This window comes from Meleagris gallopavo, chromosome 1 (assembly GCF_000146605.3).
Source record: "Meleagris gallopavo isolate NT-WF06-2002-E0010 breed Aviagen turkey brand Nicholas breeding stock chromosome 1, Turkey_5.1, whole genome shotgun sequence".
Taxonomy (NCBI): Eukaryota; Metazoa; Chordata; class Aves; order Galliformes; family Phasianidae; genus Meleagris; species Meleagris gallopavo.
In genome coordinates, this window is record NC_015011.2 from 111,073,734 (window position 1) to 111,100,312 (window position 26,579).

The 26,579-nt window shown below is 39.0% G+C and overlaps 1 protein-coding gene across 1 annotated transcript; it reads right to left on the bottom strand.

The window, feature by feature from the left end:
- Window positions 1-2,706: 2,706 nt before the first annotated feature.
- On the bottom strand, window positions 2,707-26,355 carry OTC (ornithine carbamoyltransferase). The gene is made up of 10 exons (XM_003203009.3): window positions 26,279-26,355; window positions 23,552-23,690; window positions 22,779-22,860; window positions 17,159-17,246; window positions 13,659-13,812; window positions 7,264-7,386; window positions 6,541-6,594; window positions 6,287-6,436; window positions 5,149-5,286; window positions 2,707-2,985 (listed from the first exon to the last, which is right to left on the bottom strand). The coding sequence occupies exons 1-10, from the start codon at window positions 26,353-26,355 to the stop codon at window positions 2,926-2,928; spliced, it is 1,065 nt and encodes a 354-aa protein (XP_003203057.1). The 3' UTR covers window positions 2,707-2,925.
- Window positions 26,356-26,579: the final 224 nt, after the last annotated feature.

Here is a 26,579-nt window from a genome sequence, read left to right on the forward strand (position 1 = left end):
TGTCAATCCCCAAATGATTGACTTGTGCAGGTGGATTAATCCCCATAAAGATGTTCTGATGCTCAACAAAGCAGTGTGAGACCCTTCAAGCAGAACAGGAAGACTTAAGGGCACCATATTTCTGGGTTGCTGCAGCAGAAATGTGCATGCCTTTTTTATGCCAACCTGACACCTCTAGGGAGTGTCAGAACTACTCAGCATGCACTATGCAGACAGTCTGCACGCGTACAGTAAATTTGACCCATAGGGATGTGCTGGCTCCCAGCACCCATCACAGTGACTTATATTGCACGTGCAGAAATGTGTAGTGAGCTCAGTGCTTCTACAGGACAGTAGGTGCTCTGCACATGTGCACAAAGTCTGCCCAGTACTTCCAAAACTATCAGAATAGCTTGGGGTGGGAGTGGTGTGTGCAAGACAGAGCAAGGATTGTCATTCTTTCCTGTAGATGTTTATGGAGGAATAGAATGACATGAAATGCACTCCCAGAATAACAGAAACACAGAATGGCCAGGGTTGGAAGGGACCTCAAGGATCATGAATCTCCAACCCCCCTGCCACATGCAGGGCCACCAACCTCCACATTTAATACTAGACCAGGCTGCCCAGGGCTCCATCCAATCTGGCCTTGAACACCTCCAGGGATGGGGCATCCACAACCTCTCTGGGCAGCCTGTTCCAGCACCTTGCCACTCTCTCTGTAAAGAATTTCCCCCTGACATCCAACCTAAATCTTCCCTCCCTCAACTTAAACCATTTCCCCTTGATCTGCTGTTATCTACCCTTTCAAAGAGTTGATGCTCCCTGCACACTGGTTTCCATTGTTTATGTGCTATGCAGTAGATCTATAATATACATATGTTTTAAAAATTGCAAGAGGATTCAGATGTACAGTAACCTGCTCACATTCCTTAGTATAATAGGGGTTTAAGAGTTTGTGGTAACATCCATGAACTTTAGCTCTAATTGGAGAAGAGAAAGGCAAAAGAGTGCCAGATAATTCTTAATCTGTTCTCTATGAAACATATAACATAGCAACTCTGTTACCATAAATCTGCCAGACTTCACTGATAGCACATTAATCAACACAATAAAACTGACATTAATGTCTTTTTTTTTTAATGAGAGGACTAATAAAGTAAGTTGTCTCACTCTCAAGTAGCATTAAACTCAGGCTAGAAATGTTATCTACAAGTCTAAGCACTGGAAGTAGTTTCATTGGCTCCAAAAAGGCTATGTAGTCTTTCATAAAGCAGGGTCTAATACAGCAAGAAATACACCATATTGCATACACCTTCCCTCATATGCTAAACTGGGGAGTAAAATATTGATATTTACCAAATCCCCTACTCTTCCATCCTTGCTGCAGCTAGATTTCTGCTGAAGTGTAAATGATCACTTGAGTTATTGAAATATTTGTGATGTTGTGAATGAAAACATTAACAAGTAACATACGAATACTTGCAAAAACCACAAATCAGTTATAAGAGAAAACAAATGCATTTTTATTTTTATTTCAGTGTTATGTAGGGCCCAGCAGTGAATTCCAGTTTTGAAATGAATAAGTAGTGTTTTGCAGCTGATCAGGAAAGTGAATTAATTTGCAATTTCTCAATTTTTAAAAAATCACAATAATTGTTCGAGTATTTTAGCAAGAAACACACCAACATATACTTGAAACTAAGTGACAACAAAGGTGTTTTTAAAGTGCACAAAGCATTAGCTGCAATATACACGCATCCAGCCACCATAAAAACTACAAACATCATGAATCTGTTCACTGCCAAGAGAGATTAGCTGAAACATGTGCGATGTTCCACCACCAGGTGAAATGCGGCAAATTCTTTCCACAAAGGAGCAGTATACAATGCCATCATACGGTGATCTTTGCTTAGAAAAAGTAAGCTGAGAACTTCATATTTTAACCTAAATTCTGTTTAAAGAGTGATGGTCTAAAGGAGATGAATGATAGAATCAGAATCACAGAAACATTAATGTCAGAAAAGACCTCTAAGATCACCCAGTCCAACCAGCAGCCCATCACACCGTGCCCACTGCCCACGTTTCTCAATGCCACATCCACACGGCTCTTCAACACAAGCAGGGATGGTGACTCCACCACCTCCCTGGGCAGCCTGTGCCACTGCCTCACTGCTCTTTCTGAGAAGCAATTCTCCCTTATATCCAACCTGAACCTCCCCTGGTGCAACTGGAGGCTATTCCCTCTTGTCCTATTGCTGTTCCTGGGAGAAGAGGCTGACCCCCACCTCACTACAGTTCCTCCCAGTCGTTTTTCTTTGCCACATCCAACTCTGCAGAACGTGCTCTCCTAGTGCTGCAGCAGTATCCTCCTGTGCTAGCCCACAGGAATGGCACAGAGGAAGGTGATGCTTATGGGAATTGTACATTTTCAGTGCCAAACAGCAGAGGGATTTGGAGGTTGGCTGGAGGACAGAAACAGAAGCCAGAGCACCCAAGAAGTGTGGGTAGTCAAGGCAACAGTAAAGCACTGCTGGCCTGTGCACCCTCCCACAGATCAGCAATTATGTGGAAAGGTTTCAAGAGTTTATCTTTCGTATTACACAATGCTAGCTCTAACACATTTTGGACTACAATATATCCATGATGCTGGCAGAGCCAATCATTAAAGTGGAACCCAAAAAACTTTCGGTGATGCTGATCACTGGAAAGGTATCCGAAAGGCTCTAAATGAGTCTAAATGAGAAGTGACTTTCGCAGTGGAGTTTATTGCCTCAAACATTTTCACAAATGTAATGCAATTCTGCACACTTCAGCAAAGCTAGCCCTACAATTTTATTAAAGAATCATTTGTCGCCTTGATCCTTTCTGAAGAAGATCGATGTATATGCAGACCAGAATATTCTGCCAGTGAGGAATATTTTTTTCTTGGCTGGGATCCAAGCATCAAAATGTAGGCTTTTGTAGCTGTGGTGAGTAATCTGTCAGCAGGGAAACCATGACAGCCTAGAGAAGGAAGAAAGAAAAAAAAAATGCAATCACATTGGAAACAGATATTCCATAAAAATAAATAAGGGAAAAAGTATTTTCTAGCTCTAGAGTTTTGTGTTGAGAATTATTGGCCTGACAAAAACTGCACACTTAGATTTATTTGCTAGAATTTCTGATGAGAAATCAGGAAAGAGCTGAAAATCACTTAGGATGTCCTGTATTGCAGCTGATAGGTTTTCTCAGTGCAGACAAAATATATTAATGGATGGCCAAGCAAAAATTCAGACAAAGCACACTTAGAGCAAAATCTGAGGCCTTTTTGTTGTGCTATCTTGTATCCTCAGCTTCACTTCGGAAATGAAGTAGGTACCCCAAAAACATACAGGTTTGATTGCATATTTCAGCAGAACTTCCATTAGCATCAGCAACAGTCATACCTGAATAAGGACTTGGAAATTTATCCCAGTTTAGCTATACGTTCTGCACTAAAACATGTCATCTACTCCTCCTGTTTTTCCCCTTATATTCAATATACATTCCAACAAACCTTTTGTATGGCCGTGAAATGAGAAATGGGAACATCAGGTAAATAAAACAGTGATGAAGCAGCTTTGTTGTGCTCCTCATACCTGCATACTCCACAAGCTGCTGTGCTGGCTTAGTTTTGATAAGGTCTTACCTGGTTCACACTGTTAAGATTTCACAGCCATGTCTAACTATAAATCATTCTTTTGGCCCAGAACTGGATTTACAAGGGCCCTCCATGGTTTTTTTGTATCCCATCAGCACTGCTCAGTGTGACAGGTAGACTCAGGCACACAGTGGGGATGGAACACAGCCGTGCAGCCCCCACTGCCACCCATTTCGTAGCTGCTCTCAGCCTGGTTTGGAATTACAGCTGAGCAAATAATTCCTTTTTCAGTTTGCTAGGTGAGCTGAAATGGGTAGAAAATAATATATAAACAAAGCCCATACATTTTGGGTTGTTTTTTTTTTTTTAGCTTTGTAAATACAAGTGAGTGATGTGGCTTAATGGCACTGAGGGACGTGGTCAGTGGGCATTGTGATGATGGGTTGGTGGTTGGACAAGGTGATCTTAGAGGTCTTTTCCAACCTTAATGATTCCGTGATTCTATAATTGTGACACTTCTCTTATCCAAACAAAACGTGTAGCTTGAACCCAAAGTAAAAGCGTTTTTTGTTTGTTTTGCTTTTTAGAGTTTCAGGGTAATTAAATATTGTAAAAAAAATTTATAATACGACCACTTTTCTTAATTTTAAGGCTAAAAATCATGCACGGATTCTAATAAAAAATTGTCAATAACTTTAACTGTGTCCAAAATCTGAGGTTCTGGTACATACAGTACTCAACTACATGTTCACTTGGAGCACGCCCGCAGTTCAGCTGAGAGCTATGATTATGCCATTTCCGTTTTGTTTTTTTTTTTCATCTCAAAGTTTTCACTAGCTTTTGTCAACATGATGGTTCTTAAGCCAACAGTAAATAACAGGCTACTGAGATCTGGAAGTGGTTTTCTGACATTCCAGGAATGCTGTGAAAAAAAGTTATGGCTTGTGTTGAATGTCAAGTGTACCCTCATGGTTCCCATGGATCACACAGCATCACCCACACCATAACTTTGCAGGCTCCTTCAGAGCTTTGCTCTTGTAGTGCTTTATCAGGGAAATTTCCCATTGTTTTCAGTGGCAGTTTTGCTTGAGAGAAAACAGCAAAATCTCTAGCACTATCTTCTCTAAGTACTTGGGAAACTGCCGTTTGTATGTCCAGTCTCTGGGACCTCAGCATTTAAGATGCTTTAAAATGGAGCAGCTAAGTTCATCGTTTATGTAAACCCAGCATTTCAAATACAAAAAAAGTACTAATAAAATTCAGTTCATACTGAAGGTTTGCCTTAGTGATAAAAACTGGAACAAACAATTGCAGATTATTATCAAAATAGTTCATATTTGTGTCCAGAAGTATTTGTTCTTCAAATGTATGTTGCCTACAATCAAAACTGTGATGTACCATGGGGTGCATTCAAAACTTATGTTTTCAAAACTCATATTTATGGTTTATTGAAGGACTATACTGAGTGCAAGTCTGTAGTGTAAGGCAGAACAGAAGCTGACCCTAACCTCAAAAAAAATATATATATATATTATTTTTTTTTTTACCATAATTGTCCATTTTCTGTTTTCTGCCTCCTGGAAAACCAGTGATCTTGGAGAATAAAATACTTCATCATCAACTTCTTCGGGTTTTCTTGGTAAACAATGTAAAAATGTCCAGTTGGAAGCAGCAGATTTCACAATCTGTAGATCAAGAAGAATAAAAAATTAAAGAAATATGCTAATAATTAACGAAACCTTTAACTGGTCAAAAAGTTAAGAAAATTTATATTAGCTTCCACTCTAGTGACTTTGATGATGAACTAAGAATAATTCTGCTGACTTCAAAAAACCTGCTCATCTGTGAATAAGAGGGGAAAATCCCCATTTAAGTCAGTGCTGACTTCACAAAAGCCAAATTTTTACTCCTATTTCTCTTGCTCCAGTAGTAGGAAGTAAAAACCCTAGTGACCTCGTGGATCAATAAAGTGCAATTTATATTTGAGTGCCACACAATAATGTAATACTATTGATAATTTCAATGAGAGCACATTAAACTATGATTTAAAAGGCTATGATATTTTTTCTTTTGATATTGTTCCTCATAACACAGTGATCTAATATCAATGAACAATGAAGTTTTAAGCCAGTTCAGAGACATACTCATTAATAGTATTTTATGAACTTATGTTAAAATACAGTCAATTAAACCAGTAATTCTATCAGCAAGGAAAATATCCTTTTTATCTTGGACGATTTATTACTTTACATTTTCTCTGCTTTTGCTCTGACAAGCATTTCAATGAGATGATTTTTAAACATATATAATCAGTGCTTTATACACTGGCAGATAAACACAGCATTGCCTGAAACGCTGCCCAGGTTACGGACTTTAAGACAGAATCTGTGAGTTGGTCATCCTAAGTAAAATACAAAGAATCTTTTCTAATGCCAAACAAGAAAGAAGTGAAGGATTAGCTCACCTGCACTGGAGCTGGATCTCATTGGGAAGCTCTGAGAGAGGCTAGGACATGTGACATATACAAGTTAACTTTGTTATTTTTGTGAATTTTCTGGCTGAAGTGGTGTTTGCATGTGGTTTTTCTGCAGCTCCCTTCAAAGAAATACCAAACCCATGTTTTGCCCACGCTGATTCTTACAAATCTGTAAATGGATGAAGCAAAAATGTAATCTGAATTATTACCTGCATCGTAATCTGATAACCTTGAAATGCCTTCAGTCTTCTTCTCTTTTCCTCTTCTTGCCCCATGCTTATCCATGTATCCGTAACTAAGACATTGGCAGCGTTTGCAGCTTCCAAAGGATCTGTGGTGAGAAGCAACCTGGTACCATACTAATGTGAATAAAATAAAGACGATCAGGAAATCATGAAGCTTCAATCATAGCAAAAAATAAACTATTTAAACTACCATGCCAGGCTGTTTCTTAGGCTCATACCTCTTTGGAGTACTGCTCAGTTATTTTTGTTATTCTGAGGTCTGGCTCAAAACCCTGACAAAAGAGATGATAGATTACACCATGGAACATGTATAAGATCTTTAATGACCATTAAAACTGATTAGGAATGTACTGATTGAAATATTTTCTGTCAGAAGAGACTGACTTTCAGCACTGTAAAGCTTCAAGAAATTAGTTCGACTTCATTGCAAGTTTATTTTGGAGATAAACTGGTGGACATTATTCTGATAATGTAAGGAAAATATATTTCAGTGGTTACAGAATATAATACCTATGCATCGTTTGATTTTTTGCTCTAAACCAATTCTTTGTTTTATATTCTATGTTGCATTATAATGCAGCATTCTAAAAAGCTGCACCATCAATCTGAACCAAGACGCAAAACTTCCATCAGTCTGAAATGGCTCTCACATTTGTGGCGGGAAGGGGATTTTGGTGCCTTTGTAATATTTTCTCAAATTGAATGATCATCCTCTGCAACTTCCACTACAGTCAAGAATTCCCCTCAGTCCTTCTGAAGTTGAAGTCAGAATTACTCCTGTTTTGCATCAAAACAACTGAATGACGATTCTGAACCTTGGTTCTGCAAGCTGACACTTGAGATACAAGCACTGCTAGGTGAGGCCCTTGGGAAGCATCGAGCTGGCAGAGATGGGATAGGCAAAGTTCGCCCTCCTTTCTCCACGTGTGCAGTTGTCGTACCTTGGGAGTTGCAATGTGGAGATGCATTCCCAGCTTTGCAGCACTTGTCATGACGGAGTGGAGGACATTGTTTCCATCCCCAATCCAGGCGATGGTGAGCCCATTCAGACCACCATAGTGCTCCTGCCAAAAGAATCACACATTCCTGGTGTTATGTTCTAAGAGAACAGAGCAAGGCGATGCCATGGGGAGGAGTAGTTGGTACAATTGGTCTGGTGCTAAGACTGTTTCAATGCTAGCTGCTGTTAATATAAAACCATAAGTTTAATTGAACTTGCTACACACAAAAGGTGGATGGTGAGAGAATGCTCCCCATGTCTCAGAAGAAGCGCTGCAGCTTTCTCTGATGAAGAACACGTTGACATGTACGCTGTATGGGCCCAGGCTGGAAGGCAGAGCAGTAAATTCAGCACTGAAGTGGTATAGTCATGGCTTAGTGCTCGTAAATATTGGTGAACATTAGAAATTCAGGGGTTTGCTCTCAGTTGTACAGCCAAGGAACACAATGATCTTTAGAGTGTGTATATTACCCTCACCTGAAACAGCCCTACAGTGTCAGCTGTAGCTTTGCCTAATGGCACTCACAGCCTGTACATGTATGGCTACTCCGGCACTCAGTCACCAATGGATAAGGCCTAAGGAGGAACAAGAGTAACAGCAGCTCGCATTTCCAGACTAGGATAATCTAAGCCTTTCAGTAAGGCTTGTTCTGTATATGCACATTTACATGTACTTAAATTAACATCAGAAAAATTGTGAAGATATAACCAAATATTTCTATATACCTGGCTCTGTACTACTCCACCTCAACGTGAAACACTGAAGGCATGATGGAGATCCTTTTATTCTTAGCTCAAAATTGGGCCATGAAACCGTTGCCTTGTATGAACTGGAAGCCAGACAGTGTTTCAGCACTTTGTGTAACATAGCTCAATGGCTGTCAGCTGGGATAAGCATCCACACTGCAGAGCTGTAATGACAGGCTACCTTGCAGACAGACTCAGCAAAAATGCCAAATGGCTGAACAAGAAGAGGGCTGAAACTGCACTCCCCTCTCCTGGCAGCAGCTTCTCCTAAACAAATAGCTGTGAAGTTGTTCCAGAACAAACTTACTGTCAATTCTGCCGGTGAGCACAATCTTGAGTCAAAAATAGCATGTGAAATATTTAATGACATTAAATTTAGTTGAGATCTACATCTGAGTCCTGTGCTGCCTGAAGTTTAACAGATAAAACTATTGTATGGTAAAACAATAGGTTTTCTTCATTTACAGGTTTTTAGACAGCAACAGCCTGATGGGCAGAGCTGTGATGCAGGGGCATTCATAGAAAAGAAAAGCAAGAACTAATGGACACGGAAGCTGTGATAGCATAACAGCTCTGCAAGTCTTTATGAATCTTTCAAAATCTTTCCACATCTCCTATCAGTGATGCTCCCAGGAGAAGGCAAAAGTAAGGCATTTGTTTAAGGAGTTGTTTCCAGCTAGGGGTTAGCGATAGCTGAGACACAAACCCACAGCCAAGAGCAAATGAGACAACCCTCAGTTCTTCTGATCTCACTATTTAAAAATAGACATCACAGCCTGTAATGCTCAAAGCACTGAGTAGTGAGTCACAAATATATGGCTATGTTAAATAACCTCCACCTTATTACCAGCTGCTACCCTGAATTAAAAGAGGCACAATGCATATTAAATACTTTTCTGTTTTCCCAAACTACTAGCTGTTATGGATGAAATATGAAGAACTGAAGATATCTGTGTAACAACCCTCAAAATCTGTACTGTAAACTGCAAATCTACAACTGCAGTGACTGCTACACAGAGTGTGCATAGCCGAGCTAATCATAATGAAGATGTTTAGCTAATGGAGAAAGTCATAGCCCAGGCAGAATCAAGCTGTGTGTGTGCTTGTGGAGCCTATTTTACATCCCATACTAAGCTCTATGCTGCCACTGTACACTGCTGCTGCAATTCCAACCTCTTCATTTGAAATCAGCTCACTGTGACTGTGACTGTGATGCTTATCCTCAGAGCACACATCCTATATTGCATACATCCCCAGCCACCAAGAACGTGAGAAAGATAAAATAATTGTACTGCCTTAAACCAGGAAGCTTTAAGGCAATACAAAAACTACTGTATAGGAGACATACCTTTTGTTTTTCTATTTTACAGTATAGACTTGTTCAACCACACAGAGGAAATCCTGTTAAAAGAGTTTTGCCATGACCATAATGATCCAGGTTAAGCCATGCTCTATACAATACACTCAGATCACCGGAACTTCTGAAGGTACTTTTCCCTTGCATCACTCCCCAGGTTTTCCAAACTGTGTTATATTGATATAGGCATTTTACCTGCTTGGGTGTTCTACACTTTCTCTTTATATTTGGAACCGGACTTTGGACTTCTAGTAAAGCCACACAGAAATAATTAGAAATTCTGGAGCTCCTCTCTGTTACGAATGACTCTTCAGCAAACTGGTGACTGTTTGTGCAGTGAAATAAAACTTGGCTTTGTTAATCTCAAGGAAAACCCCTGCTAAATAATTAATGTCCATTTTACAGTCAGTTTTCTCACTCTCAAGCTTATTCTACAATGTTTCATTCTGTTCTTAACCATAGTTGCAGTATATCATTGTATCAAACCGTGAGGTAAACATAAGCATGCTCACTGTTGTATATTTAGAGAAGACTAGTTTAATTAATGAGAGACTTTCATGTCTGACTCCACCTGGAATTGCTTCCAGCTGCACTGAAACTGACAGTATTTTAAGTTATCTCTGAAACATTTGGCTTCAGCAGTTGTAACAATCCTCAATTAAAACAAGCTTTTGAATGATGAATCAATAATCTGTCAAAATTTTTAATGGAAAGCTTGTCAGAGCTTTAGCCCTTTGGGATCCACTGAATGAAAAACGGGGCCAGGCCTATTGGCTCTCAAACTGAGCTGAAGGCAGATGCTGCGTCAGTTGTCTTATGTATTCTTACCTTGGTGTTTGGCACAGAATACTCTAGAGAATCAGTCTGGATCTTAGTTGGGATTCCTAATTGTGAGAATAATTATGATGAATGGTGATGAATTTGAAAACTCCATTAACTAGACCTCTTTGTGTTACAGCTTGAGAAAAGGCTGAGAATATATGGTATCTTTCTTCAAACTGGGCAATGCTGCAATTTGTGACAGTATTTAAAAAGGAGCCATTGATGTACTTATTATGTTAAATGTTTCTCCATGCCAACCATTTCTTTCTGAAAAAGAAATTTCCCTTCAAACCAATGACATAAAAGCTAGTGGCATACAGACCCACTCTAATTACCAGACTGGCTGTCCTGCATTCAGCTACAAGTTAGCTGATTTGGCCAGTGGCATTAATATCAATTGAATCAATGTCAATGCATGGTGTGTCCCCAGAATACAAACTGTGTGATGCTGCATGCAAGCCAAGCTTTGCAGAACAGAAACTGTGAGTCACGGGTTCTGCCCAGGAGACAGAGTGGCAGCAGGCAGGATCAGGAAGAGGCTGGTTCACCCCTTCAGCATAGTCACAGGCATAAGATGACTCTCCAGGTGCACAGCAACAGCACGTCAACTCATAAGCTTTAAAAGCCACATCCCCACACTCTCCCAGTCAGGTTGCAAAATGTTCACAACCATTTCTAGTGGGCTATAACTCCAGAGCAAACTCAGCACAACCAAAAATTTTAGAAAGCAATAAGAGGTATGGTAAGGAAAACATCCATAGGATTCTAGAAAGCACGTGGCAAAATTAATAGGATTTAGGAAATGGAAGAATAAAAATGTGCTAACCATGAAAAGGGTCAGTGTGCACGCAGAGCTCCGGTAAGAAATACAGGGGGATAATAAGGAAGAGAAAAAATTACATTTGGGGTAGGTACTGACAGCATAGGGGAGTCAGATCCAGGTAGGAAAGTACTTAACAAAGGGAAGGAAGAGATTTTTGAAAGAAATAAGCTTCATAAATTCTGCAGTAACATGTAAATTTGGGGCTATCAGTCTGTGTCACTATTGCATTTTGCATGTATGCATAAATCAAATAAATTGCCTTTGCATCACAGAAAAGCATTCCAAATGTTATATGTGAACTTTTAACTGATTTAAAGAATCAGCATACTATTCAACATCCCCATATTAATCTTCTTGCAGGTTGTGCTCAGATAACATCTTTCTACCCTGTAGAGAATCACATGAGAGGTTTGATTGCGTAAGTAACAACCAGACCCCATGACTCCTGCTTCTTCAAGCGTTAATTCTGCTTCTGTGAACTGGTAACGTTCATTATATGGCTGAAATGCTGTTTTACTGCGTGCAGCTGGCTATAAAACCAGTCTACATCTCAGTGTGCCGTGCAGAAAAGAGCAAAGTTGGCATGCAGTGCCAACACCCGTGGTGTGCTGCTGAGAGGGCCTGTCTCCCCTCTCCTCTCCTTCTTGGATAACAAAGTGAGTGCGGAAAGCAGATCCTAAGCCAGCAGTGCAGCATGCCCACAGCAAAGTGGGGTGGCCATGCAGTTGTCCTCTGGAGAACTCTTGCCGTGAGCTAAAGAACATGATGGAAGGGCCAAAAGCTAAATCACTCCTTGAGATCTATGTCTGCAAATGCTCAATTCATCCCTGTCCATGTTGGATGCTTCTTTTGTTTGAGCACCAACTGTTAAACTCTTGTTTTCATATCATGTCAAATAGCCAGAAACACTGTTCAAAGACTTCTTCCCCAGGATTTGATGCAATAAAGACAGTCACTGCCGCTGCTGCCACCCTGGGTATTTAGACCAGGGGAAAATCCAGCTTGCAGGGAAATGTTCACTGGAGTTTCTACCACAGCTGCCTCATTCCAGGACACAACAGAGAAGTCGGGGATGGTTATCACTGGGCATCTACTTATTCTGCTAATCTCAACAGTTTTCTCCCTGTTGATCAGTAGAGAAAGATCAGTGGAGAAAGAGTTCCATCCCTGGAGGGTAATTGAGATGCTCAGCAGTCTCTTTTCATTGACTAGAGATGTGGTACTTTGGTGCCGCAGTCAGTGGCTTGGAGCTATGTAGGATGAAACTAGGTTTGTAGGCAGATATCAGTAGTTATGTAGATTATGAGTCATGATTACGAGTGAAATCTGCTTTTCATAATTGTGAAAATGCTAATAACCAAGGGGTAAATGCTAGTAACCGAGGCATAAATGCTAATAAGCAAGGTAAGATAGAAACCTCCCAAAACACAGCCATAGTGTGCACCTTGTTTATAATTGCACACAATGTTGAAATAAAAAGATGATATATGGTGTTTAATGATGAATTTCTCATTATGGTTTACCATCTTACATAGTTGGAACAGCTCACTGAAGTTGGCCTAATAGGATCTCCAAGATGTACCATATCTTGAGGAATACAAAGAATTTTAGTCTCAATTTTACTGTTTTTTGTTGGTCTCTTCATTTTTAGTATTGAAAATTGTAAGACAAACATGAATCGAAGTAACAAGAAGTAATTTTCTCTAAACGTATGAATGTTTCTGTATCCACAGTTTAAGGCATGAATAACTCGTTATTTCTATCATAAGATCTTTTCCACATACCAAATGTCCCATAGCAGAGCTGAGAAACACAGCTGAATGAATCACAAGATTATCCCAACTGTCCTTTTTTCAAGCAGTGTGATTTTTGTTCATTCAGAAGGTAAACAAGGTCGGAAGAGTTCATCAAAATTGTTAACCAGCCCTGTAGTACACTAATCTGTTTTAATAAGCTAGTTCCTTGATTGATTGTAACACACCATAGTCCTTCCATTCACAGATAAACATCTGGCATTCTGTGTGTAAAATGCTATCTACATGCAAAATGTCAAGCCAATATATTATTAGATTAGAACTAAAAATATGATCTTTATTATCTATTCTTTCATGTGAGCAGATGTTAAATAGGTTTAAGAGCCTGAATATTAGGGATTTGCACTTATAACTTTAACTGGCTTTTCGAAAAACAAGTTTGATCAATTTCCTAAAATATGGAGATAACGATTCCTTTTAAGTTGTTCATGGGCTAGGGCAGAATCAAGAGTTTTTTAGAGCCAGTGACAAAATCCCCATTGGCATCAGTTGAGCTAGCATCTTGCCTTTATCTTTGTATGTAACCCTCCCTGCAAATTTTCTGAATTGCAGCCTAATTCCAATGAAGTATTTAATTTTATGCTTAACTTCAGTCCCACTACAGTTGATAGAGCAAAGTAATTGTTTTAAATTAAGCAAGTTCTTAATTATATTCCTGGATAAAGATCTCTTTAAATAACAAGTGTCATGTAATTACCACTTAAAAAAACGTGCCACTAAATAGTTTTGAACCCAATTTTTCCAGTGATGTCAAGCAGGAATTATATTGGTACCTGAAGGGTTAGGTAATCAGCTAAAATCTGGAGAGGATGGTATAAATCAGACAATCCATTGATTATTGGGATCGTGGCTTCTTTTGTCATTAGGTCCAGATCATTATGCTTATAAACTCGAGCCAAGATTGCATTTGTCATGCTGGACAGCACCCTGGGGGATGGCAGAAAATATCCAAGTCAAACATAATAAATACATCCCCCGTGCATCCTTCAGTATGCAGCATATAAATATTAATGAAAAGTGGTAATGAATCAAAAATGTTCAGCTGTCTGAATTATTTATGATGCCCCCATAACACACTTAAATGCAGATATTTAACGAGGTGCAAAAAGTAAGCAGTTTTACTTATTAAGAAACTATAGCAAGTAAATGAAAGCTCCTGATATTTCTTCTTAGCTTTTGATTGTAGCTACAGATAGAGCATCAATAAATGCTAAAGTAAATGAACTAGGATAAGAGCAATATTGTAATATTTGAAGAATTTGATAAGTTTGAATAAGATTTCTTGAGTCTTTTACCAAAGGAAAAGATGTTCTGAGTGTGTCTCACAAAGCTTGACCTTTGTGAGGATTAGGACTACAGATTTGTCTTAGATTACCACAATTACTTATTGATCTTAACAAAGATAGAGACAGAAAGCTGACAATACCAGCCTGTTCTTTCTCCTGTCTGCAGAGCTGCACACTGACACACATGGTCTCAGAATTACAGTAATGTCTGAGTTTGAAATTCAGTATATGGATGGGGACAGGCAGGAGTCACTGTGACACTCTGGCTTTAGCCCCATTTGCCAAAGTGTGACAGACTCAGAGATTAGCATGGTGGATTAGCATAGCATACTTAGTGTGCCCTGAATTCTTTAGATAAATTAAATATGGATAGGGGCTCTGCATTTCTCTGCATTTCTGTTTTAATCAGGCCCTGAAGCATGACTTTGAAGTAGCATTTTGTGTGCTTTAATGTTATCTCTAATAGGACTTTAAAACAAAAAAAGGAAGAGACTGGATAGGAGAGTGTGAAAAAACACTACAGTATCACTTTCTGACTAGCCAGAAAGGATTCTGATATCTCCTCTTGTAGAAATATGGCTGTTAATGGCACATCCTTTACACACACAAACTTCCCGATGGAGTAAATCAGTAACAATTTTTTTCTATTGACATCAGACATGCCTCATACAAGCAAACCTCTTATAAAATGTTACAAGATACCACGCAGACCTCTCTCTGAAGACTGCTGATAGCAGCCATGAGTGAAAAGAAGAAACTGGACAAAGTATTTACTGAAGGTAAGCTTATGGACACTGAGCTATCATGGTGCACAGTGGAACTTATCAATGGAACTTCTCTACAGTGGAAAATACAGATACAATACTTAGGTATTTCATTTCACCTAGGATATCAGACGTGCTAAACAGCACTGAAAAGATACTTAATGGGTGGTAATTGCTACTGTGTTGGTGTAAATGTAAACATCTTGTGAAGCATGGAAAAGCCGTGTTATGCCAACTAATAAATGAATAAAATATATTCACAGGAGAAACGCTTTCCACTCTTATGTGCAGCAATTATGACAAAAACTGAGGACTTTTATAAAGTCCTGTGTGCCCTTTGCTTTAAGTCTCAATCTTAAGTACTTTGAAGGCCTTCAGAGGCCTAGACACAAAACCATCGATATTTGAAATACTCTCTGGGTTTACTACAAGCATTCTTTTATCATTATCACCTAAACTGAACAAGGTTGACATGTCATCCTTCATTCACATGAAATGCCAAGGAATTAATAACAGATTGTTATTTTGGGTAAACTACTCAGTCTTGGTTATGCAAAGTCAACAATAATTCTTCTATGAGAGCAGGAGTGAAGCAGAGCACGTGGGGTTCTGTAATGACTTTGGAAAGCCTTCACTCCACTGCAGTACACAAGTGATGTGACTCAGCAGAGAAGCAGAATCCCTTCCCCAGGTCAAGGCCTTGAAAGAAGCTTGATCTGGAAGAGGAAGTTGTGCCAGAGAATTTGGGGTGAGATGGAAAGTTGGTATTGTGAGAATCTTCTCCACAGAACGCAGTCTACTCTGGAATGGCTAAAAGAGTGCTTCTTTCTGCCTTTTGCCTTATTTCTTGTATTTCTCATCTTTCTTTTTCCTTTTCATGTGCACAAGCAAAGATCATTCAAGATACTGCAAACCAGACTTACTGTCCTTTTATTATCTTATTTGAGAAGAAGGAGTAAAAATTGACCTACAAAAAATATGTCCTTCTGTGGATCAGAAGATGGCTGGATTTGCCATAGCATCCATTTCTGAATAGCAGAGAGCATTCAGACAACAGTGCTGCACATCTGGTAGGATGGTGCTTGGTGAAGTTGCAGGGCAGCACTGCATAAAGTCCCTGACCACATCCTTCCTCTTCCTGAAGGTTTGCTTGATGGTGCCCAGGGTCCAAGAGACGATAGCTGCCCCTCATTACTCTGATATTAGAGGGGATGGGTTGACAGTCAGCACTGCCAGGAGCTTGCTCACAATGCAGCTCGACCTCTTCTGTCTCAACCTCCCATCTCCCTGTTACTGCACTCTATCAACATCCTCTCTTACTCTTCTCTGCCAAGAGACTCTTGTGTTGCAATGATCCAGTGAAAAAGGAAGAAAAGGGAAAATTTTGGAGAATAATACTTACCTACATCACTTTGGGGGAAATATCTTTAATATGTTTTCCATTTGTCTTTAATAGTAATCATTATATATATTTGACTGGAAAAATCCTGCAGTTGCCCTATCCCAGTTGTAGCTGGGATGCTTGTACTCTGAAGCTTTTGGATAGACACTTTGATGAAGCTGTAGCTATTCTGCTTGAACTGGGGCAATATGTCATGAAATATGAAGAATCTCTTTTGAAGGGAAGTATTTCAATCCCCTGGCTGTCTATGAGCTCTGCTGAACTGGCAAGGTGGACACATTGGGTTCAGACTCTTTGTTTAATTGTGGGTCCTTTTTAGGCTCATCAGTTTCCATGAATTTTCAATCATTATTAAACATGTAGTTACTGAAACAAGGAAATGGGACACATTTCCTCTGAAACGTCTGAATGCTACAGTTGCAGCTTATTTTGGTATTGGCAGTGTAATATATCTAACAGGAAGACAGCATTTTTAAGCTCCAAGAAACTGAAGTTTTTTGACTTTCTGCTATCAATACCCATATGTCCTCCACTTCAGTAGTTAAAGACAGGGAAGGAAAACTTAAAATGTTCAAATGTTTTCTATTTTTCTTACATTTTCCTTGTGTTTCATCAGAGAAACACATCATTCATCTGGTGAACAGAGCTATGGATTCTGTGAGCTGACCTGTAAATATTTAAGAAATTTGGAGTGCTTTCTAACATTTTCCATAAGGAAAATATTATCTTACAAGAATCTTCAAGACAGGTTTCAGACTGATCAACTATTTCCTTAAGCATCTACTAAATAGGTAGCAATCAGTTAAATAACATTTACCAACCTTGCTGTATCCGTGAGACTCTCATTAGTGCCTAGGTGAATATCTTGTTTTGTAAGGAAGGAAGGGTGTCCTCCAAGGAGAGCAAATCCTGCAAGGAGAACAATAAAAAGGAAATTAAGCACCTGCCTCTACAACCAAGACTCAAAATAATTTTCATGCAGTAAAACTCAGCAGGGCATCCAAATGTTTCAAATGCTTAAAATTTGACACCACGAGATGCAAATAAATAGGACAAAACCACTCAAATATGATGCTTTGCTGAAATACTTAGGCGTGAATTGTGATCTCTGTTAATAGGAACAGCCATTCAAGCTGCAAGACTACATATTGTTGAAAGCATGGCTCCCTGCTAAGTTAGGTAACCCATTTATCATGCTGAATTTCTACAACATTTACATTAATGGACTTAGTGTCACAGAACAACAAAAAATCATCTGAGTCATTAAGTCTAATTCCGCATCCTTGCAAAGATGCATCAGGGATATTCACTCAGATAGAAGACTCCAAGTTTCCACACACATCATAACAACTTAAGCTTGGTCACAAATGACCAGGTGTATTAAAAACTGCAGTGTGTCATAGAAAGATGGAATGATCTCAGGCACTGTTGGTATTCTTTCAACCTGCAATAGTAAGGAAATAGTATGGTTATTCAATGTACTGAATGGATTAGGTCTGAAAAATGAAATACATTTCTTGAATGGGAAACCAGGGAAGGATCTGAGCACTTTTTAAGAATACAAAACATTTGGTGCAACTTAAAAGTTGCCTGATGGATATTTTGGACAAACTTCTCACTAAAGGCAAATCTCAGATTCTGTCCTGACTCATTTCCATTGCTCCTCCACAAGAAAGCTAACACAGGCAACCAGCCGACACAAACAGAGAAGCAAAGATCTTTTTTCACCACGCTTGAGTCTCCCTGCCTTAGCCTGGTTTAATTGTAAAGCCTCCCTCCACAAAAACTGTGTAAAGTCCATCGTGTCCAAATATCAAGAAGGTAAGCCATGAGGGGATTGTCTTATGAACTTTCACAAATGGTTTAGCAATGGATCCCACACCTGGGAAAGTACGAAGCAGAGGATTTGAACTGGGCTATAGGTAGCCCTGTAAGGCATTTACTGTGCACTCGGGGACGTGGTGCTAACAAATTTCCTGTTGTTATGAAGGGGGGAAAAAAGCAGAGAAAATTGAAAGCTGCTTGGGCTGGTTGCAGCCATTAGATGGCACTGCAGACATCGCGAGGAGTGCAGCTTCAACAAACACGTTGTTAAAGGCCCCTCGAAAATTATTAAGTTCATCCTGCAGCTACCCTTCAAAGAATGATCAAACCAGTAAGGAACACTGGAACTTTCAGAGCTAATGGCAAGCAGTGAAGCTCAAACTGCAGGTGTGGGCACTGTTCATGGGCCCCGAGCACAGAGCGGCCCTTATCGCATTCCGTCCTGTGTGGGCACCAGGGTTGAGGTGAGGTTCTCCACTTTGGATCAGTTCAGTCTTTAAAACGAAGCAGATAAAAATAATACCAACAATTCATTGCCTTTTGACTGCCTCTATTTCCCTGGAAGTAGAATTAAAAAAAATAATGATGGTTCAAACCCCACCTGAAAGTTAATTCTCTGCTCCATCCAGCCAATGTATACTCATTTCAGTGAGCGGGCCTGCTCTTAATTTCCCTTTGCCATCATTAGAGATTGTCCCAAGTTTCAGAGAGACCAGATTCACACTCTGAACTTCTAAGATGGAAGAAGCTTTTCACTCAGAGGATGGTGACACACTGGAACAGGTTGCCCAAGGAGGTTGTGGATGCCTCATCATTGGAGGCATCCAAAGCCAGGCTGGATGTGGCTCTGGGCAGCCTGGTCTGGTGGTCGGTAACCCTGCACATAGCAGGGGGGTTGAGACTAGATGATCTTTGTGGTCCTTTTCAACCCAGGCCATTCTGTGATTCTTATTCTAATATTGCTATTTAAAAAACCACAACCAATATGCTGGTTGAATCACCCTTCTTTCCTGGTTATTCAGAAGCCTTTTCGTATTATGACAGGAAAAATACTAAGGTTTCCCTAGATATTTTCACCTCCTCTCTGCAGCTTTGCCACAAACACTGCATTGATGGGAATGTGTGTGCACTGATTACTGTGTGCAAATGATTGCTGCAGATATCATTTTTAAGTCAAGATTTCAAAGACGAATAGTCATTTGTAGTAACGTTTCCTGTCAGACTTTGTATGCCTTTTATTTTCAAAGTTCTATGTGATTATGTCAGTATTTATATCGTGAAGTTCCACACAAGACAGCAGCTCTTCACTTCAGGCTTCTAAATATAGGTGCTTCAATAGGTCTTTCACACTCTGGGCAGACTCCCACGGACATGTTCTATTTTTCCGTATAAATGCCCAGGCACAAAAAAGAGGAATATGGCCATTTGTTTAGAACTGCAAGATGTCAAGCAGCCTAGTTGGAGCTACCACCTTGGGTCTGTGTGCACAGCAAGGTCCTAATGTGTTGGTTTTCTGCTCATGAACTGGCCATCTGTGCAGGGCCTGGGAATATACTTCCATCCCAGACTCTCCATCCATGTGCTCTAGCTTTGTGTACAGTTACAGGAGAAGAATCTGTGTTTTGGATTATTTCATCCAGATTATCAGTATAAAAAAAATAGTTAGTGACTTCTGAAGATATGCAGGCAGCACCTACTCAGCAAATTAGTGCATACTGGAGTGCAGCATAAAACTGGAAGATGTAATCCTCTTTGTTGTCAGAATCTGGTGATTCCCAAAGCCACATGCTAAAAGTCATATCAATCCTGGTATCTTTAGCAAACTGTATCGGACATTCATACTAGAAAGAAAGAATAGTTTACTATCTCATTACCACAGGTTTCACTCCTGTTAGGTTGTTTTTTGTTATTGTTTGTTTTTTGTTGTTGTTGTTTTTGTTTTTTAATAAATGGATCTCTGGCTTTGGCACATTATTTATCCTTCTTATACAAATTCTCTTATTTAGGACGTGAATTCTGGTGCTTATACAGATCTGAATTAAATCACTACTCCAGTCTGTTTCTGGTATGTTGGGTAAGCAGGCCAAAGTGAATCCTCTAGTTTGCACATTTATGGGGCTGCCTTGCCATAACCAGGACACATGCATACACACACATCTTCTCAAACTCAAAGAAAGGATCTTGTTTCATATTTCAGTATATCTGGATTTGGATTTTTTGTTTTCCTTACTGCTTGCCATGATGTATAATGTATAAAGTATCCTTTTATTTAGGCTGGCAACAAAGAACACTCATAGGCAAATGAGGCAAAGGAGCAATCCTTAATGTTCATAATCCTTAAATGTTCATAAACATTTTTTAAAGCTACCCCTCTAAGGGGAGATAAGCTAAAAAAGTGCTCTTGCCCCTCTGCAATATGGGCAAACTAAATAACACTAGTAATTCCAAGGAAAATAAAACATCCTCTTTATTCCAGTTATGTGATGCCATACCCACTACATTAGAACATGAAAAGTAATGCAGTTATTTCGGTGGCAGTAGCCTTCAGGCAAGGATTTCTTCTTCCCCTCATCCCTGTGGTAAGAAGAGTGAGCTGGGAGTAATTCTGCTGAAGCCAGTGGCTGTGAACTTCTGTAAACCTGTCAGAATCTTCTGTATTTTGGTACACAAGGAAAGAAGATAGACAGAGCTTCTCTACCCGCAGTGTTCCATTTCCATTTCTACCTGGTTACGTACTGTCTGCATTCAGCATTTGTGTAATCATGTGGCAGGACTTGGGAAGAGACTTCCACAGAGATCATATGTGGCAGCAATCTCCTAGGCACTGCACAGAGCAGATGCTGTAAACAGCGTTTTTCAAGTCTCCTTTAAACTGGAATACATTGATTTTTATCTAATTGTTCCTGAGAGCTGCAAAGCTTGTTTACATCAATCTGATCACCAGAGCCACGTCCCAGAAGTGACCTATTTCAAGGTCTTGAAGGTGCAATTCTTGGGAAATACTCTTTGAGATGACTCCTGGATTCTATAAGCAAACACTCCAATCTGCTTCAATGTACACTTTCCCTGGACATTAGAAAATTGGCACAAAATCAGTTTATTCAGCTAAAAGGACCGTGTGTGACCCCACATTTGTTTTGAGTTATAAATTCCAAGGGAGAATTTGTGTATATTAAAAAGCAGCTGAAATATATAGAGTTTCCATGGACATAAAAAGTTTGAGTCTGCCTTTGAAATAAGCCTTAGACTTAGAGGACTTACCAAATAACTGAAGGTGTGAAGTTAATGTACAGGAGTTAACTTGCATTGAACTCCCTTGTGAGCACTCTCACTCGGAAACAAATTTGTTTTATTTCATTGGAGAGTAATCCCTCTTGGATGAATTTATGTGCGCTAACTCCCATCCTTAAGTTTATTCACTTGAACTTTCCTGAGCTTCCCCATTCCATAAGCCTTCACAACCAAGGACTAAAAGTGCTTGCCTTTGAAAACAGAAGCAAGAAGGATAAACAGATCCAGAGAATTCATGTGTACCTGCCCATGTAGGAATATGGCAGGCAGCTGGAAAATGGCCTAAAAACTCCAGTATTAAGAGGTGGGTTACCTTAACAAAGAGAGAATGCAAGATAGAAACACATTCATAAGTGCTGCTTTATCCGGAGAAATGGAAAGGAACAAGTCTGTATAAAGACCAGGATCAGCAGACTGTGTCAGAGGATATGAAAGCAAACTCAGAAATGCTTGCAGATGGCCTATTTGCCTCTTCCTTGCCTTTTTGTTTTTGTTGTTTTGTTGTTTTGTTTTGTTTTTTTTACTTTTTCCCTTACATATTTTACATCTTGTAAAAAAAGGTGCATATTCAACAGGTTTTCTGTCACTTAACCAGGGAGAAGGTTCTCCTTCCCCCATTGATTAAAAATGTACCCATAAGACAGTCACCAATTCATAGTTATTCCTGAGTTTCTTGGTAACATGCAAACACACGAATAATTGATTTCAGTGGTTTCATTGACTTCAGAGCAACTTCCATGTAATTAAGGATATGCATGTGTTCCCTGTGTTTGTAAGACTATATCCTAAAAGAATAGTGTTCCACTTCTGATCTTATTAGGCTAATACCCTGGAGTTTCCATCAAGTTATCTTCCTGTGTAGGTAATCATGTTAAATTTCTTTTCTCCCTAATTTACATCAAGGCATTACTATGATTCCCAGTCTAAACACATACTCTGAAATGTGACAATGGTAATGCATAATACATTAGAAAGATATTTGTTAGGGCTTGCACAAGATTAAATTAGCGATGCTTACTAAAATACAAACTTGCAGATGTGTATCATGGTGGGAACTTACATCACCAACACTTTGGCCTGATACTTTATTTATGATCTACCGTGTTGGAATGATCTGGTGATATTTCAGAGGCCAAAGGGATGTTCATGTGACATTAATATGCAAGGTGAAACAGTTAGCTATCATCCTTTTCCTATATTTGCTTTAAAACTTTAGGCATATCTTGAGTAAAAAATGCTAAATAGAAAATTACATAGTGTTTTTAAGTGCATACTCCCAATGCACTATTTTAAATAAAATGTGACTGTGCTATTCCTCCAATTTACCTGTTTCTGCAGATAATCTTGTTCTTGTGCTTCTCTTCTCAAAAATCATGGCCAACGATTTTCCTTGCATCAAAGGCAAATACTGGACAACGGGAATGGAAGGAATTTCAATTTTATAATCATTACATGATTTCCAGTGTGAAATACTTCTTTCACATATTAATTCAGCGTTAGAAAAGTTACACTTGTTTTTTTACTCTTTAAACCATAACTTTGTTTCAACTTTCTCAAGGAGAACTAACAATGAAAAAGGTTAAAGAGAAATAACTAATTCTAATGACAAAAAGTCACTGTACTTTGGCAGATGATTTGAACTAGCATTAAGTAGAACTTTGATGCTAATCTTATTCCTACGCAGAACAGATAACTGTTTTCTATTTTCTACATGTAATGGGGCGTATACACCACGTGTGAATGGATGGGGTTGGTCAATAACAGAGAGTTAGGTGTGCGAAGCTGTTTAACTTTTTCATTTCTGTAGTCCTCTGTATTACTTAAAGAATACCACTGAACATTTTACAGGAAGGTTCTTTGTTTTGTAGCGTAGAATCATAGAATCACCAAGGCTGGAAAAAATCTCTAAGATCATCCAGTCCAATTGTCCACCTATCACAAATATTTCCCACTAAACCATGACCACAGTACATGGTATACAGGATTTAAGAGTTGCAGTGATTATATTTAGAGAGAAACAGCTAAACTGCTGACTCCCAATATCTTTCAGAACAATATTTCATCATCTGAGTACTTAAATATCAGTTAAAGCATTTTACCTCTTCTTTGTCCTTTATCCTTTTTTTCAAATCTGAGGCCACCCATAGCAAATACTTTAGTTCATCTGCTGTGTAGTTCTGTAGAGTAAGAAAGTCACGACCTTTCAGACAAACATTCATTTGATTTGGTGGCCCACGGCTGCGGCAAAAGAGAAAAAAACATTTTTGGCTTCGAACATGAAATTGTACTCATGCAAAAGTCAATAAGCAAGCAGCTGAAATCTGTCCCACTCCCCTCATTTGACCCAGCTGGATCAGCTTGATGGACTGCTTTAACTGGTTTCGCTAGCTTTCACGGTCATGCTGGCACAACATGCCACAATGCAGTATATTGATCACACTGCACTGTAGGCCTTCTCATGTGTGTATGGCTCGACTGTGTGCTGACTAATCAAACAAAACCAAATGCATAGCCACACAGGGCCCGGTGAAATTGCATATAAGTAGGCTATAAATTGCCCTTTGAGGTACAGAACACGGGCAAGTACTTTGTGGATGGGTGGGACACAGACCACATTCCACTCCCACTTTCCCCCAAAAATCATGGCAGTCCTATATATGTTTCTTGATTACTTAAGGGACCTGGAAAGAGGATAACCAAATCACAGAATCACAGTGTTGCCGTGTGCTCTGGCCCTTCTCCTATCACACCAGAGACATTCAAAGCATACGCAGTGCATTTACTCAAGGAGAGCACAGTGACTGCAACTAGATTTATGACTTTAGAACCACATGAAATGGGATGTTGATGATCTCCCAGAGTACAATTTTCACTATTTTAGATGAAGTATATTAATAAAACGGTTGAGTCCAAGCTCGTGTTTCCATTGGCTTAAGATAACAGATAAGTGACTAATTAGCCCCTTCTTTTGCACCATACTGATGGCCATCCTTAGCATAGCACACTTTGCAATGCACTCTTGCTAAAGCTTTGGATGCGTACAAGCTTACTATATTTTTTAAAAGGTAGCATTTTTAAACTGATCTGATGAAATGGAGTACAAACCAATGCAAACAGCTTGTTCTGCAGCTACTGGTTCTGTATTTCCAGGTGGGTGCCTCTTAAGCTCTTAAGCTCAATTACACCACCTACCCATTGTCATCTCCCATTAACTTCTGCACGAGAAGACAGTGAAGCACTAAAACTGGTTACTCTGAGAGGATTTGGAATTACCATCCTTGGAGATTTTCAAGACCTGGCTAAGCAAATTACAGCTGATCTGATCTGCTTTTGTCAGGCTACAAGAACACTGGACTATGGATCCCTTTCTGATCTCCGTGTTCCTATCGTGAATTCTGTTTTGCTGCTATGACCTTCAGAAATGTGTTCCCTTCCCATCTTCACATCTTCAGCAAGAGTGGCAGAAGTAGACAAATAAATTCCAGAGAAGAAGCATGAGACAACACACTGAAGTTAAAATATAACAGGCAGAAGGTCAAGTAGTTGGCATATTTCATTCTGACCGGGGAAAGAAATTACTTTGGATTACTAGCATATAGTTTGATAAATATTAGGTTATCTTGTAGTATCAACCACAGTGTGCTTAACTTATAATATTTGTAAAACAGTGATGATAGATAGCTCATACCAGTGTTACAATATAGTGTAAAAAAACCCTAAGAATTATATAACAGTGTTATATAGAAAGCTTAGTAAATCAGATTATTCTATTTGAAATCTAGGTTTACTGCAGTTGTTTTCCATACTTGCCTTTCTATCATCGCTACCAACCAGATAAAGTTTGCACCAATTTCCAGCAGTGAAAATCCATAAATCCACAAAAAAAATTATTACCGGGCTTCAGGAACTCTTTAAGACTCTCACAGATAAGAACTTGGAAAACACTTTTTTTTTTTTAATTGGAGGCAACCAATGTATAAATAATGAATAAAAATGCCTCTGCATATTAGGTTTTCTGAGTATGTGAAATTCCTGTGTATGACTTTCTAATGCTAATCGTTTGTTACATAATGCTGTTAATTCTATTCTTATTGACACCAACATGAAAATATAGGTGGATGGAGAATTAGATTTCAAGTCTTTAATTTAATTTGACTCTTGACATGTGACAAATATTAGAGGTGTCTTTCAGAAACATTGTCATATAGGTACTTATCTGAAGCCATGAGGGATGGGCAAGTTGATGCCCTTGAAGAATCAAAAATCAAGTTATATAGACAAGTCTCCTTGACTATATTAATATCTGGTTAATATTGAATGTTATATCACATAAAGCTTTTCCTGCATGACTTAAGTTTAAGTAGAAATAGTAGTAATAATAATAATAATGATAGTAATAATAATAATAAACAAAACAAAAACAATCCAAGAAAACACACTGAAACTGAAATTCACCTTGTAGCTTCAAGGAAATAATCTCCTCCCACTTCTTATAAAAATTGCTTAAATACATAAGGATTTTCCATACTTCATTCAGATATTTATCAACTGCAGTACCTGCAATGTACACTGAACTCAAGAAGAAACATTTATTCTCAATGGTGCAGCTAAATCCCATGGAAAGAATTAACAAAATTTCACAAACATTAAAAGGAAAAATCCTCTAGTCTCAGCACTTCTGCCTCAGAAGGAAAGAAAGGCACTCAAAATGCTAGCAGAAACCTTTATCTGAAACTGTCACTCCTTCACAAAATTAAATTGCTTTTGTCTCCAGTTTTCTGATTAAATGTCACTAAATGCCAGACAAAACTAAAGGATAAGCTTACCAAAAATGCCGTGGCAGATGTTTGCTGTTCTGTGTTAATTTTGTAATATGGTAAAAATTCTTCAAATTGAAAAGCATCTTCTTGCACAGCTTTTCTCTCAGACCTGCAGATAGAGTTTACAGAAATGAAGTTGTATGGAGCAGATGAGTTGTGCTGCTGTGCAAACAAGTGGGGTGCAAAGAACAGAAAGTCTTACATTTGATTTTAGCAGTGTGGGCTGAGCCTGGTTGGGGCCAAAACTGAATCTTTCTTTGGTCAAATTCTACAGATAAAGACTTTTCACAGGGTCCATTACACAACT

What these genes read in the sequence shown, in the direction of transcription:
- OTC (XM_003203009.3), bottom strand. Translation starts at nt 26,355, where the DNA reads ATGCTTTTCAATTTGAAGAATTTTTACCATATTACAAAATTAACACAG. An exon ending in TCCACATTGCAACTCCCAAG is followed by an intron (nt 6,595 to 7,263) that starts GTACGACAACTG and finishes CTCTTTTGTCAG; the next exon opens with GGTTTTGAGCCAGACCTCAG. An exon ending in ACAGAAAATGGACAATTATG is followed by an intron (nt 2,986 to 5,148) that starts GTAAAAAAAAAA and finishes TTCCTTCTCTAG; the next exon opens with GCTGTCATGGTTTCCCTGCT.